Below are 15,734 nucleotides of genomic sequence, written 5' to 3'. Positions count from 1 at the left end.
TTTCAGGTTCTCATTTTCTACCACTGTCCCTTCTACAAGCAATACCCATTCCTGTGGCCAGGGAAGAAGATCCCGGCACCCTGGGCAAACACCACGAGTGTGCAAAAGCTGATTCTCTTCTTGGAGACCACCTTGAGTGAGCGAGCCCCACGTGGAGCCTTCCATGTCTCCCAGGCCATCCTCACCCCAAGAGTGAAGACTATCGCCCGAGGCCTGGTGGGGGGCCTTAAGAACACACTAGTTCACAGGTAAGAGCTGACGCCTACCCCACAGGTAGGGTCTATGTTACTGATTCATTGGTGGTGGTAGCTGGTTGGTTGATTGGTTTGGTTTGGTAGATTGGTTGGGCGGTTGGGTCGATTGGTTGATTAGTTGGTATCTTGAGACAGTTCAGGCTGGCCTCGAACTCACAATCTTCCCATCTTTGCTTCCCTGATACTGGAATTATAGGTTTACATATTTAGCCTCATGCTCCAGAAGAAGTTTGCACACACACACAGACTCCCCTTCCCTCCCCTCTCCCCTTCCCCCTCCCTCCCCTCCCCCTCCCCCCATACACCTTAAACTGTGGAGATAGTTCAGCTAGCACAATTCTTGTCTTGCAAGCATGAAGATCTGATTTCCAGAACCCCTGCAAAAACAATCCTGAGCACAGTGAGCCCACACGATCCCAGAATCCAACACTGGCAAACCTAACTTAATGGGCAAGTTCCAGGCCAGTAAGAATGAGAGCCGTACAAGCACATACACATGTACCTACACACATATCTACATACATATCAATACACGTGCACACAACATTTATCTTGATTTTCTTCTCATAACAATAGTAAAGCTTTGAGGATGAAAAAAACCCATAAAACATAAACCCATAAAAAAAGCTGTGGACTCTAGGCATAGTATATGAATAGTGCTCTAAGAATCTTTCAACACTTTGCTAAAATGTTTACATTATTCCATAAATACTCACTATATTTTGATACTATGACAAGCACTCTGAGCCGATGTCACTGAGTGGTTTTTTGCTTGTTTGTTTGGTTTGGTGATCCTCTTACTGCCCACACAGCTGGCCTGGGATACTCACTGTTTAAGAAGCATTAAATGCAGGCTGCTATGCTCCATGGTAGGGACTGTGAGATGGTCCTCCATGAGTTGTTCTTCTTGAGTACCATGCCACGGCTCCAAAGACTTCCTTGAGATAGAATTAGGCCTGATATACAGATAAACAAGGACAACCTAGTCATTTTGTATGAGATGATAGTCTTTGTCCTGGGCACCAGTGAATGATGGATAAAGGCTGTCAAGAAAGCATATTACATACATGTATATGAACATTTGGGTATATATGTAGATTGTATATGTGTATTTGTATGTATGTGTATATATGTATTTGTACATATGTGTATAATGTATGTGTATAATGCATATATGTATATGATATATAGAGGGATATTATAAATATAGTTTTCAGTAGGCTATCCTTTGAAATACAAGTTGAAGAAACTAATGTATTTCTAAAAATGATAATGTTTTCTAAAAATGGTATTTACAAGAATCTGTTTAATTCTTGAGTACTGGGTGCTAACTGGAATTTGGATAGTGAAAGCTGTGTTCAGTCACATCATATGCCCAGTCACATGCCCAGACAGTCACATGCCCAGACAGTCACATGCCCAGTCACAGTCATTTGGTTCTGAGTTTGAGAGCATTTCAGATAATAGCCATGTGCCTGGTCAGGAGTTTAAAAGGCAATCAACTGTACTCTTCCTTCATACTGAGAACTCCTGATAATGTCAACCATGGGCAGAACCCCGGGCTCCTTTCCACGTAGCCCTTCTAAGTCTCAACAGAATTAACCGTATTCGGCTGGAAACAAAGCAACCCATGGGCTGGCCATGGTGCTGCACACCTGCAATCCAAGCATTTGGAAGGCTGAGGCAGGGGAATTATGACCTCAAAGCCAGGAGAAGCTATGGCAAGGCTAGTTGGTAACACTCTGGGGACAAGGGTATGGTAGAGTGAAACCCTGACTGACTGCAATCCTCCTGACTCAGTCTCCAGGAGTGTTGGGATTATAAGTGTGAGCGACCATGTCTGGCAACCAGACGAAAAATCAAAACAAACAAAAACCTTAATCCAGTGTGATACCTCTTAAAAGAACCTATAATTATACATATTCAAGTTCCTATTCCATTTTCCTCTTTCTTTTAATAAACTTGTAGCTTAACATTATTTACTCATTCAATAAAGTCAAGTTTTCTGTAGGTCAAGCAAAACAGAATGAGTACCAGGGAAGAGGCAGGTGGAGAGACACCGAGGAATCCTGTAGCCGTTGCTCCAGAAACACAGTCCTTCAGCAAAATCTAACATGAACATTTCTATAGACCTGAGGGAAAACCAATCTACTGCAAATCTCTCTGGGCAGCTAAGAGAGACTATTTCACACGAAGGATAGGTCTTTTATTCTGAATAAAACGTGACTTCTTTGCAAATGATTTTATTTGATTCTTAAATCCAGGCCAGTGTCTTGAAGTGGAGAAGGGACGCACCATCCCTCATGTAAGACAATACTCAGGGAAGCCAAGTGATCCAGCACAGCAGATTACAGCTACGGTTACACAGAGCTCCTGTGAGAGCTGAGAGCCTGTCAGAACTGCCGGGCTTCTGTCTGTGGAGTCCTGGGCACTGATGTGAGCAGAGACGATGTCTGAGTTTAGTTTGTCAGTGTTCCCAGAGCCGTGATTGAGTTAGTAGTGCCTGGATCTGGTCAGTTCACACTGGTTACAGTTGGTAACCCACAACATTACTATTCTTCTCCTATCGTGCTTCCTCAGTCTTGCTGCTGCTGAATCCCAGCCTCTCTGTTTAGTGGTAATGAAGACACCATGAGCACAAAGGCAAGGTCTCCCAGCTGGCAGTGAGAATGTGCCCCTTGGATGAGTAACTCTCTTGGCATCCTAGCCCTTCAGGTCATGGGAGTGTTAGGGGTGCACTCCTACATTCCTGTGCCTACACATCAGTGGAAGAGGACCATGGCTCTGGTTAGGACTTTGTTCCAAAGTACCAGCAAATAACATGACTCTCATTTCATCACTGAGTCATCTCGGGCTCTCCCCCTCAGCACCCTGAAAGCTGTCTGGACTGGCTGAACCCTGAATGGTTGTACAGAGATGCTATGTAGCTGAAGACCTAGTGTGTCTTCCTGATGGTGACCAGGTAGTTTTCTTGTTGGGAAGGTAATGCCCAATTTTCGGATGAGCTTTGAACATGAGAATGTTTTTCACTTTGTTTCATCATCCTGGAAGAAAGCCACAAACACAAATAGACAATTCAGACTGAATTTCTGTTGTAGTTTTCCTCAGACTGGAAGACACCTGATCCATAGTACCACAGTGAGTCAGGACGCAGTCAGGAGGCCTGGAGTTGAAGCTGTCCCTATTAATGTCACTGAATTATGTTCTCTCTCTTCAAATCCTTCTATTAAAATAATAACCTAACTAGGTGTGGTGGTGCATACTTTAGACCTAGCACTCCAGAGGCAGAGGCAGACAGATCTTTGTGAGTTCAAGGCCACCCAGACCTGCTTCAGCCCCTGCTTCAAATAAAATAAAACCTTAATCTGAAGGTGAGTAAATTTGGAGAAATTGCATGTTGAAGAGGGAATTAAGTTGAAAGGCCATTACAGTGGGTTCTAATCTACACACACTGATGTCGAAACAACATTTAAACCCAAAGACAATAGAAGCTAAGTATGGCAGCACCGTAAACCTGTAATCCCAGCACTCAGATAGGCCAGGGGACATTCAAGGTCATCTTTGAATATGTAATACGATCTCCCAAAGCAAACAAAAAGCAAGAGACTACAGGAATATGTGTGCCCACACAGAGAAAATGACACATGGGGTGCTGGGGGAGGGGCGCAGGGAGGAGGAAATCACCTGCAAGTCAAGAATAAGGGTTCAGAAAGAATCCTGCCCAGTAGTATCTTAACCTTGAGTTTCCAGCCTCTAGAACAGAGGGAAATAACTCCAGTTCTTTGAAGTCAGCAGTGTATGTGTTGTTATGACAGCGCACCTGAGCTAACACAGTCCCCTGGACAATGGGATGTCCCTGCACAAGTTCTTGAGGTCTCTGAGACGAGTTTTTCTTCACCATGTGAATTGGAAAGTATGGATTTATAGTCTGCAAAGGGTTGGGGTTGCCTCCAGGTGTCAAGTATCATTTCCCCAGACTGACCAGCAGATGGCGCAGGCTCTCCAAACATAGGCTCTGACCAGGGATCCCTAAGTGTACCAGGTTTGCTACCACTGCATCCTTCCTGTGGACTGCAGTGAAATTTTGGTCTTTTGTCTCTGAGAGTTCTATGCTTTTCAGACCCTATTCCCAACATCTTGTTATGTGGCTATATAAGGAATTTCCTATCCCTACTCCCCCAAATGTTTCTCTCTCTACCTTTTTACTCTTTTGTTTATGATCCCTTTTCTTGGCCAAATACATGACATGGCTATAAGCAACCATGGCTCTGAACACTTTCCATGTACTATCTTCCTGACTCATCCTGTTTCACAGGGAAGAGCAGCCGAGGGACAAGGAATTTTAGTAAATTCAGATCTTCGAGAGAGAGAGTCCCAGCTAAAAATAGAAGAACTTTCATCAGTCACAACCAGCTAATTAAAAAAAGAAAGTGAATTGGTCAATGATACTGTTTCAGCCTATGACTGTGTAGTCTCTGCTAACTGAGAGAAGAGCTGAGGTCTTACCATCATTCTGGAAGACCAAGAAATGAGGCTACCTCATGGTAGAGCAAGGGTAGCTTCAACGGAGGATAGAAATGGGAAGATGGGGAGATAGACAGAGATAGCATGAGTAAGAGAAGAGGGGGGCCTTGGATGTTAGCTAGAGCGAATCCCACCCAAAGGATTCCCAGTCATGCAATCAACTGTAAGGCAGTTTCTACCTCCCTTTGCTGGGTATTCAGTGAGCTGTTTACCGTGATGCAAGACAGCCGGTTGCTTTACCTGCTCTTCTCTTCCTCTGTGGTTCCTCACACTTAGGCCACATTAGCTTGAAAGTGTTATTTACATCACGAGCTCTGAGCCTCTGTCACACCGGAAGTCTTCTGTTTATAAAATAGCCCCAGCAACTGTACTCAAGGGACAGCTGATTAAATATCACTCTATTTAGGAGCCACGAACAGTACTAGGATAACTAGCCCTGTGGAAAGTGAATCCTGACCCTTACTCTATGCCTTTTGTCAAAATTAACTGCTGGTAGTTTTTTAAAAAGTAAAATAAAGGTGAATTGCCTGAAGCTTTCAGGAGGAAATGGGGAAGGAAATCTTTGTGAATTGTAAGTGAGTGTGTTTCTTAAGCAAATCACAGAAATTAAAAGAAAAAAAATGATGAGGGATTGGAAGGATGGCTGGGAGTTAAGAGCACTCACTGAAGAGGTGCATAAACCAAAAACACAAGTTCAGCTCTCAGCCTGTAACTTCAGCTTCCAGGGATCCAACTCCGTCTTCTCTGTGAACACCTCCGCACACACATGTGCATACCCTCACAAGGACACATCCACATAAGTAAATCTTTCTAAAGAAAAAAGATAACAAATTGCAATCCATCAAAATTAAGGAATCCAGGCTCCACAAAATATCTTATTGAGAAAAACAAGGCAAGCTGTAGGGTGGAAGAAATGTTTGCCAAATATATCGGTCAGAAGGCTAGTATCCAGGATGTAAAAAAAAAAAAATGATTTCTAAAATTTAACATTTAAAAGAAGAAAGAGTGAATACTATCAAAGCATATTGTGTGAAACTCTCAAAGAACAAATACAAAAATACAAAAGGATAAAAATGATTAAAAGTTAAGTGGAAAATTAGTAAAGTGATGAGTAGATGGAGACTTGCAAGAAAAAGGCACACAAGTCCAGTCTGCATTCCCAGCAATCCTCCTGCTTCAACCTTCCATGGGCTAGGATCACAGGCATCAGTCACCACACTTGATTTAGAATGGCTAGACTTCAAAACACTAGTGGGACCAATTTGTAGGGAGAATGTTAGCTGTCCAGAGCTTTTCTGTTCTGTTGCTGGGACTGTAAAGTCGAGTGCCCCCCTTGAGGAAAGCTCTGGCAATTTCTTATAAAACTAAATATAAATAAACCCTCTCATAGAGCAGTTTGTCCCTTGATTTTTATCCAAGTTAAATACAAGATAATTCCCATAAAAAGACTCATAGAAGAATGCCTATAATAGTTTATTCATAATGACTGCAAATTAAAAACAGTTGGTGAATCTATCAATAGGAAAACGGATAGGCTACGTTGCATTCATGGAGAAAGAGAGTGATGGACGAATAGATACGTGGCAAGCCAAACAGTAAGTAACATATCAGTGGCAAGAGATCGGGGTGGATCCACTTACTGTAAAACTTCTTTCCACTTGCCATATGTTTGGAATTTTTCATGAGGAACCCTAAGAACCTAACAATAAGAGGGCCATTGGACAATAAGAGGCCCTGTTGATGTGGCTGTCTGTTTGATGCTGGTAGGGAATAGTCATTTGCATAGGAGAAACCCTGGAAAGGTTAGTTCTGGTGGAAGGCTGATCCCTCTCCATGGAGACCTAAGACGTACGTTCGAGTAGCCCCAAGGGCTTATATGTTTCTGACACACATTTTATCGTAACAGAATTTCCTTTTTCTGGAGTTGCCATTCTAACCCCGACTACCTGTTTGTCCTCTTTTCACCCAACACTTTCTCCATGTAGGAATCTCCCTGCCATCCTTGACTGGGTGAAGACTCAAAAGCCTGGAGCCATGGGCGTCAACATCATCACCTCTGACTTCGTGGACCTGATAGACTTTGCCACGACTGTGATTGAGTTGAACGACCTTCTAGAGGATCGAGCTCTGACTAAGTGTTGAATCTGTGCTTTGTGTAATTTGACGTTGAGGTTCTTGATCCAAGGTAGGATTCTAGAGGGTTCTAGTAAAGATGGCTCCCTCCTAGGCAGTCACGGGGAAGTGAGGAAGAAAAAGAGGCCCTCTCCTTTTCCTCACATAGCTATTTGGATTAGAAAACAAATCTAAGGGTTTGCATTTCCCCCAAATGAGACTTTTACACACTTAAGTCTAAGAGAAGAATGCACATTTCCTATGGTTAACATCGGGATCTCCCCAGTGGCTTGGGGTGGCAAAAGGAAGATGGAAGCATCCTTTTCAGGTCCCACGGGCTATGCAGCATCTTAATTGGTCCAGCCTCCGGTTGACTTCTGGGGCCACTTGAGCCTCTGTGAAGACTAAATCAGAAAGGCATTCCTGGTCAGAAGAATGGTACATGCAAGTGTGGACCACCCTGAGAGGTCTCTGTTATCAACCTAGAGCTCTAAGGAGCTCCTAGGGAGCCAAGAACCAGGTCTCTCATAAACTGTACAGCATCACTGCTTTTCCACAGGAGGAAAAACGTTTCTTATCACAGTGCTCAGCCACAGGCCAGCTCTGCATATCTTGCTTGGGCTGAAAGTGGGCACCTTTGTTCTTCATATAACTAGTGCACACTACCCTTGGCATCAGAAATGTATTTCCTCATTTTAATGTGTTTTGGGCCCTATCTTTAAAGTGAAAGGAACAGTAGTGGGAAGTCTTTTGTGTGAGGGCCCGACATGAACTACTCATGCATGTTTGTCGCATGCATGCCAGAAGTCTTTAATTCTGTAGCCTTCTCCCCAAACGACTATCAGGCAAGTACCTGCATCGTTTCGGCAAAGTCCTCTTTGGAGCAAGGTCTTCAAGCCAGATAGCAGAATCATGTCTTATGGTTGTCTGGGACTGCCGGAGGACACAAGGCTTGCCCATGACACCGTGGAGGCTGACACAGAATATGTGGGAACGTGCAATGGAATTAAAGGACAAAGTTCCAAGTGGGCTCGGAGCCAGTCTGTAACTCCTTGCAAACAAGACTACCTCGGGGACATTTAGCGGGACTCGTACGTCGTCAAGTAAGGGGAAAAAAAGCAATGCTAGACCATTTCCGCTTGTTTTTCCATTTGGTCTGCTTTCTGTGGATTGTTCGCCAACTACCTTTGCATGAGGGCTTGAAAACACAAGGGGAATTTTTTTTAATTGATAAGAGGTGCTTTTTATTGATAAGAGCCCTCTTTTGTTTTTTCATTTGCTTCGTTTGTGTATTTATTGATTTATTTATTCATGGAGTAAGGATCTGTAGTGTTCCTTGCCTGGAGAACACTCACAGATGTTTACTGGACTTTTCCTACCCAGGATGCTGCTGTGGTCGTCCACCCATGCGCTGCATGGTGCATCTCAGGGGCTGTGACCTCGTGACTTTGCTGTAGATCCCCTATCCCACCCCGATCTCGCTGAGGACAGTGTGTAAGTGTGGCTGAGATCCAGTTCTAGGAAGCTACTGCCAAAGGCATGCACAGGAACAGAAGTGACAGGGTCATGAAAAACCACACAGGCACTTCTGTTAGAGCACTGGCAAGACGAGAACTAGGAATAATAGCTGAGCGCATCTGTGAGTGCGCTTTGCTAACCTTCAGCCCTATTTGAGAATCCCTAAGGAGGTGTCGGTTTTCACATTCCTAAGGAGGAATATAAACAGGCCGTCCTGGGCGGGGATGTACATTTACAGAGATTTCTGGACCTTCTTCTCGTACGTCTCTCATCTCTCCCTTTGATTGCCTAGTCATTTGTGCATGCTGACTGCCATGGGGCTATCTTGGGTGAGCTATTGAAAACATGCCTGCCCCTAATTGCTGATCATCTGACCTTTTTTTCCCTAAAGTAACTTAGGCCTTGACTTTTCACTTCTATAGTTCATACAGGCCACAGCACAAATGCCTCTGAGAAAACCCGATTTAACTTCTGTTCTTGAATTTGAATCTGGCCCAGAGGTGGCTTCTGGAATGATCTTGTCAAATTTGGCAAAGCCTTCTCTGCACAGGGCTTCCTCATTGTAGAGGAGTGCATACTCCCATCATCATAATTTCCCTTCAGTTATGATGCTGAGCTCTACAGAGGAGGTCCCAAAACCTTAGCCTACCCCCAGGTTTTTATTTTTGCTTTTATTGTTGCATTATTTGGGGGGGGGGTTAACTATCAATTGGTTACAACGGACTAGACCCCTCCCTTCTGTTAACCCTTTGTTACTTGGCAAAGAGACGAGGAGGCAAGAGGAGAGTCATTCTGCTCTGTTTTATTTGGGCCTCAGCTTTGTCCAGGTGCTCGGTGCTATGGAGCCTGGGTGTCAGCAGGTATCTGCACCAGTTGGATATCAGTTTCACTTTAAGGCTGCAGACTGTTCAGTGAGCTGTTTACTTCCTTTTCGCCCTTGTTCTCAAATACAAAGTTGTAGTTCACTTCTGACCTTTAAGTGCACCTCAACGTTTGCATGCTGCACCATCAAACAGAACACAGAAGCACAGAACACTTCCAAGGCCACGTGTATGAACCCCTTCTCCTGTAGGGAGTGTACAAGTGCTTGTACCGACTTGTCCATGCTGTTCTGGGGTCCCAGACTTGCTGATATTCTGAAAGTCTGAGAGGTAGGGGGAGGGTTATTCACAATTCTTCCCAGGAATTACTCACATCTCTGCCCCAAGAAAAGGCTTCCAACGTTGGAAAGGCTGCATGTATTCTGTTCCTTGAAGACCAAGCAGAAACTCAAGTGAGTTGGACAGAGAAAAAAAGTAGAACATGGGCCTGTCACTCATTCTGTCATACTTAAAAGTAAGCGTTCCGATCCAAATATAACACACGTTCTCTAAACTTAGTTGGGGCCATTTCTGTTTGGAAATTTAATGGGTTCTTCATGAATTCTCTGCACCATTCCAACATAGCCATATTTCCTTGATGGCCCAGACCTGGATGCCCTAGGTCTCTGTGGGTTAGAACAGTGTCTCAGGGTTGAACGTTGAGTTTATCAGAAGTTCCAGGTATGCTATGGATGGAGACAGTTTTCTTAGAAGTGAACAGAGAGCAGAGAGTGGATGTAATGGAAGAGATTGGTGAGTGTTTGAGGATTTGGTCTGAGATCATGGCAGATCTTAGAGGTCGTGCAAAAAAATGCATATATTTGCTGCATAAGATTTGATAGTCGTTATTTTCTCTAGTGCTGGGTCCAGATCCTGAATTTTTTAGAACTGTTAACCTAGAGTTTAGAGTTCAAATCCAATATTTTATATACACGCAAAGGAAAAGCACACAATCTATGCAGAGATACTGACAGACCTTAAGAACCCCAGATTTTTCATAGCCTCATGTTCACATCTGGAAATGTATGCTTCTGTCCAGGAAGGCAATGGAACGAAGGTTTCTGAGATTAAATGAAGCTTTCTGATGTGTCTAGATATTTGCGTGTTTTCTTCAGTGGTTAGAGTTAGGGTTAGAGTCAGGGGTCAGGGGTCAGGGGTCAGGGGTCAAGGGTTAGGGCTAGTTCTCACCAGTAGGAAGCATTTCCAAAGAGACATGATACAGCTCAGTCACAAGCACAAAGTGAAAGGTGGAGACCAACAAGAAATCCAGGCTGAAAGGAAACTACCATTTTCTCTGAGAAGCAGAAGGACTACAAGCTGACATCATTACAGAGGTTTTATGATGATGTCCTCAACTGTCTGTTACGTTCTGGGAAACAGAACAGGCTAATGAATGGGTCACGAGATCTCCTCCCTTAGCTGAGCAATTGGTCCTGCGCTAAACTGTCACTGGTTCTTCCATCTCTAATAGTGACACAAGTCTCAGATGTTTGGTTCATAAAATATGTGAGGTTCTAGAGCTCGGCCTAAATGCCTTGTACTCCGGGGAGGCACCCTTAGCATCATACTTCCTTCTATGCACATGCGCAGAGAACATGGTTAGAGTCATGCAAGAGCGTGAAACAGGCTGAAAGAGTTTGACTATGGGTTATACCTTCCCGGGTCTATGTAATGTGTGGGGCTCATTGAAATCCGCCAAAATGTATGTGGGCCCCTGGGTGGGCTTTCTCTAGAGTGAACAGTTGACATTGAGAGAATCAAACATCCAAGCCAACAGGACACTCATTTGGTGCAGCATAGAAAAGCATAGGTGTCCCTCTAGATTTCCTTAACTGTCCACCACATCTTACCCCTCTTCTGCAGCTGCTTCCTCGTAGGTGACACTATGGTTTCATTACTCAGTAGTGTCACCTTGGGACACAGGGAGATGATTGAATAACAAGTGGTGTCAATACAAACTTCCCCCTCAATTCCAGATGGTTCTAATCAGCTTGTTACTGCCCCAAGAGAGCTCCTACGACCACGACGTTTGGATTGCCCAGCTCCCTGCTACACACACTGATGCTGGTGGCCATATGTCTGAGCTAGCCTAACTCTGAAGCAACCCTACAATGACACGGTGTCTTAGGCAGTGTAAAAATATCCTAAGATAAGGATCTCCTGCTTTAGATACTGTGCTTTAGCATCAAATCCAGCACACTTGTCCTTAAAACTCATAAAAATCCACTTTAAAGAAAAGTGGTTTGATTAAGACAATTCCCTCTTCTCTTCTGGGGGGGAGAGGATTCAGAAGCACATCTGTTGAGGCAACTGCATCGACAATCTCCATGCATTTTTCTGTCACCCTTGCCCATTCCCTACATAGAATGCTACTTCCCCCTCTTATATCTAGCATCTCCATCATCCGCCCATGACTGCGTCACAAGATGCTGACGGAGAGCACGCTCTGGCCATCATGGTGGTTTTTCTTTAGCCTTCTCAAACACATTGTCCTGCTTCCTGCTCCCGCCCAATCATTAGAACTATGCTTAATTAGAGCCCTGAAATTGGGACCAATATTTAATTCACATAGCACAGGCTTGCCCACCAAGAAGCATAGCACTTTGAAAAGTCATAGAGGCCTTTGGCAGCTCTGTATAGTTGCAAGACCCGTAATCGGTTGGTAGCACCAATAATATGTCAATTAGAGATCTATAGTATCAAGATGATAACTTTTAGATCATGTCCTAGAAATAATAATACCTTGCTGCTATTATTACCCCAGTATGAATAAGTATTAAATGCAGTATTTGTATTATGTACATACCCACTGTAATACTTAGCCTCCCTGATCTGTAACTTAAAATTATAAAAATCGTCACAGTAAAAAACAAGTCTTGGATAATTTGTGTATCTGATACATGCTGTAATGGAGATTATATTTTGTCTTCTATCCATTGACTTACACTGCAGTGCATGTGGTTTGCTAAACTTAAGAAATAATAATCAATTTTACCAGTTTTAAGGTTAAGGATCAAATTGTGCATATATGCTTCTTGACACTCTGCGATGTATCTTGTGGCCTGATTGTCAATGTCATATAGACTTCACTTGCCTTCTTTCCCTCTATCAAGTAATTATTAAATGGCATCTCTTCTCTCTTGAAATCCGGATTAAATCACTTGGTTAATCCTAAATTATTGTGAAGCCACAGTACCTCATTTTAACTGTGAAAAAAAAAAGTGTTAATAAGTCTGACCGGATGATGTGTTTCCTTGTATTTGATTTGAGCCAGTTAACAAGGTTTAAACCTAGTAATAAATATGAATCTTTAATAGCCATGTTTCCTTGGTTTGAATGAACATTTGCTCACTGACCTACGTCTAACTTTGTTTTTAAGAGCTGAAGATTTGGTATCAAGAAGACTCCGCTAGCCTATCTGCATTCCCCGGGTTGGGCAGTGTGTGGAATACGTTCACTGCCGTGTCTACCATGCTTCTCCAAGCTGCATCCTTAGTACTTTAATTCTTCCTGCTAAAGTTAGCCCCGACCTTAGTGACATCCGTAGTCCCACTTGATCACCCTGTCTGCCTCACCCTAGTTTGAACAATTACTGGATGCAAAAATCTCAGAGGTCACCTGACCACGCATACAATGAATAAAGAAGACTAACCTGACCTGTCTGATGCATCGGAGATTACAATATTATCTTCTTGTAATTATTTTTAATGTCATATTTGGTCTATTTTATTTCCTCAAATGCACTCCCCATTTTCTCCCTCATACATTTCCAAACTATTGAGTTGTTATAAAAATCAATTTAGCAGAGATCAAATTACTTTTGAGTAACAATGCATCTCATGAAGCCATGTGCTAGAAAAATGATTAGGAATTATATTATGTCTGTTAAAGCTACCTCTGTGATTTAAGAATGATGCCACGGTGGGAATTTTCTGTCTGTATCTAGGTGTTGCTTTTATGAATCTGCCACACCTGTCTCTGACCACCTTCCATGTGCATCACAGTCAGGAAATCCCTTCTTTAAAAAACGTGTATCCATATATAATGTATGACTCTATGAAATACCAGATTCCATCACTGTAACCTCACGAATGTGGTATTCTATGACCAGGTCCGAAGACAAGCAAAGTGGGTGTCCTCTGTATCCCATATTGCAAAGATATTTTTCTCCTTCAACTTCTCAGCAAGCCTTTTGTGGAGGCATTGCTTCTCTCACAATGAAGCTCTTGCGTTATGTATGGACTCCATAATTCCTAACCACAGATTAATTTTCCACACTACCACCAGGTTATAAGCGTAGCATGTATATGGGCCAGAATTTACATATGAATCCATCATCTCCCTTCTGTGTGACCACAGGCAAAGTCTGCATCTGTGAAAAGTACAGATTGTGGTGCTCAGTCAACACGCAGTAACAGCTACTCCTGCTAGAGGTGTGGCTTTGCACCTCCACTCTAACTAGCGCCAAGCCTTTATCACAGTTACCTGATAACACCCGAATGTTGATTGAATGATTTGACAGGGAGTAATCACTGAGAAGCAGAAAAGAGAACTTGGACAGTGTGGTCCACACATAGGGCCTTACAGCAAAAGGTCTGGGTGACGCTGGGTGCCTAGACTTCCATGACTCTCATTCTTCCATACCCCAATTGTGGGGGAGGTCAGTGGCAAAGAAATCAGTAGCATGTAAGGAAGACAATGGAGACAATGTCCTAAGAGGTAACCGTCATCTATATTTCTACATTCAACCACTGGAAATGGTGATTCTTTCTTTTTTTTTAAGATTTATTTATTTATTATATATAAGTACACTGTAGCTGTCATCAGACACATGAAGAGGGCATCAGATCTCATTACAGATGGTTGTGAGCCACCATGTGGTTGCTGGGATTTGAACTCAGGACCTCTGGAAGAGCAGTCAGTGCTCTTAACTGCTTAGCCATCTCTCCAGCCCTCTTTATTTCTTAGGGTATATCTCAGAAGGAATCAGTAAAAATGGTTTTTGGTGTATAAAAGGTTGTGAAATCCCTGTACCAAACACTGTTCAGACAGTGGGACTCATACCGCTGGTGACGTATCTGACAATGTGCATTTCATTGATGTTCATGATCCTCATTCATGGTTACAGGTTATCATTTCCTTAAGTAAAACGAATGCTGCCAACTCCAATCAGTAAAGAGCGAAGGCTCAGCTGAGTGAGGACAGGTTTTGATCATCTACAAAGAAGGAAGCTATGGTATCCAGCTGACATTTAATGTTGGTTTGCTCATGTTGTACTTATTTTGTGGTCACCGGATGTTTGTAGCAAGTGGTATTTCAATAGCGATAAAAACTTTCCTTCCAAGATTGCTTTTTAAAGAACATGTTGGGAAGAAACTACAGGAATAACCGACATTTCTGACCCTTTCTAGACTGCCTTGGGTGGGGGACACAGCTGATGCTGCCACCCACACATTTTACCCCAGAACTGAGCTCTGCTGCACTTTTTCTTACACATGCTTTGCTCACTAAGAACATATGGGGGCTACTATGTGAGACAGAAAAACAGCTCTTTTTTTCAGAACTTCACATTTTTTGTAGGCATCCATCTTCCACATTTAAAACAATTCATTCCAGAGAGGGGAAAGGCCCTTGTGTCAACCCCACCCATGGCCACACTGGATAAATACCGATGCAGAGAACAAAACTCACTTCTTCATGTTGGAAATGATTGCCTTTCTGTGATTCCCTGAGGTGAAGGTGCCTGAAAGTCCAGGATGTTTTTGTGTATGTGTGACATTTTTTTCCAAAAGGAATTCTTCTAACTAGCTGCATATTTTTGTTCCCCCCATACATCTGTTCCTTGTGACTAAAAGTATATTATGATTTTGAAGAATTGAAACCTTTCAGTCTCACAGAGAGTGGGATGTTGCAAACTAGGGACAGTGGCTGTGTGCCTCAAACCTCACCCAGGACAACCTGGACACATGTCAGATCAGGATGTTTTCACAGCTGGCCCGTGTTTGAGGGTAGCATCCAGCTTGGAGGAGAATAGAACTGTTGGCCTCTGTCCATGAGCATCATGTGATAGAGATGGTTTCGGTGGTTGGGTAGCCTTTAGTCTGAGGGACCAAGCATCTACAGAGTAGGAATTATCTTGTACAAAGGTCCTGAACAGTTAATTCTTATTGCATAAGGAGGCCACTGAAAGCTGTTCTTTGTTTAACCTGAGAACTCAGCTGAAGACTTTCTTGCTTGAAGACTTTCACCTAATTGGGTGTTCACTCAATCTAGGCCCAGGAGACCTCATTTTATCCCTCTGTAAAGCATAAAAGGAAGACACCATTAGACTGACATCTGCTAACTTGCCAGCCTTGTGAACTTACACACATCAGAGATTAGTTCCGGAGAGCTAAAATGCTGCAAAAGGAAAACATAATGCCCCAAATCTTAGCAAATGCATACTTCTTTATGGCAGAGAGGCTAT

At 43.1% G+C, this 15,734-nt stretch overlaps 1 protein-coding gene across 2 annotated transcripts in view; it reads left to right on the top strand.

Moving 5' to 3' along the window:
• Plcxd2 (phosphatidylinositol specific phospholipase C X domain containing 2) overlaps window positions 1-12,995 on the top strand; it is a 52,281-nt gene extending 39,286 nt beyond the window's left edge. Inside the window, exons 3-5 of one of the 2 annotated variants that reach the window (XM_032900258.1) lie at window positions 7-248; window positions 6,764-6,963; window positions 12,648-12,995. In XM_032900258.1, the coding sequence (XP_032756149.1) occupies window positions 7-248; window positions 6,764-6,920 (399 nt within the window). In that variant the 3' untranslated portion in view covers window positions 6,921-6,963; window positions 12,648-12,995. Of the gene's footprint in view, window positions 1-6; window positions 249-6,763; window positions 12,585-12,647 lie in introns of those variants that run through there. The other variant, XM_032900257.1, reaches the window with a different exon arrangement.
• Window positions 12,996-15,734: the final 2,739 nt, after the last annotated feature.

The sequence above is a fragment of the Rattus rattus genome, chromosome 4 (assembly GCF_011064425.1).
Source record: "Rattus rattus isolate New Zealand chromosome 4, Rrattus_CSIRO_v1, whole genome shotgun sequence".
NCBI lineage: Eukaryota > Metazoa > Chordata > Mammalia > Rodentia > Muridae > Rattus > Rattus rattus.
Note: the sequence above shows the minus strand (reverse complement) of the source record. Positions and strands in the feature narration are given on the sequence as shown.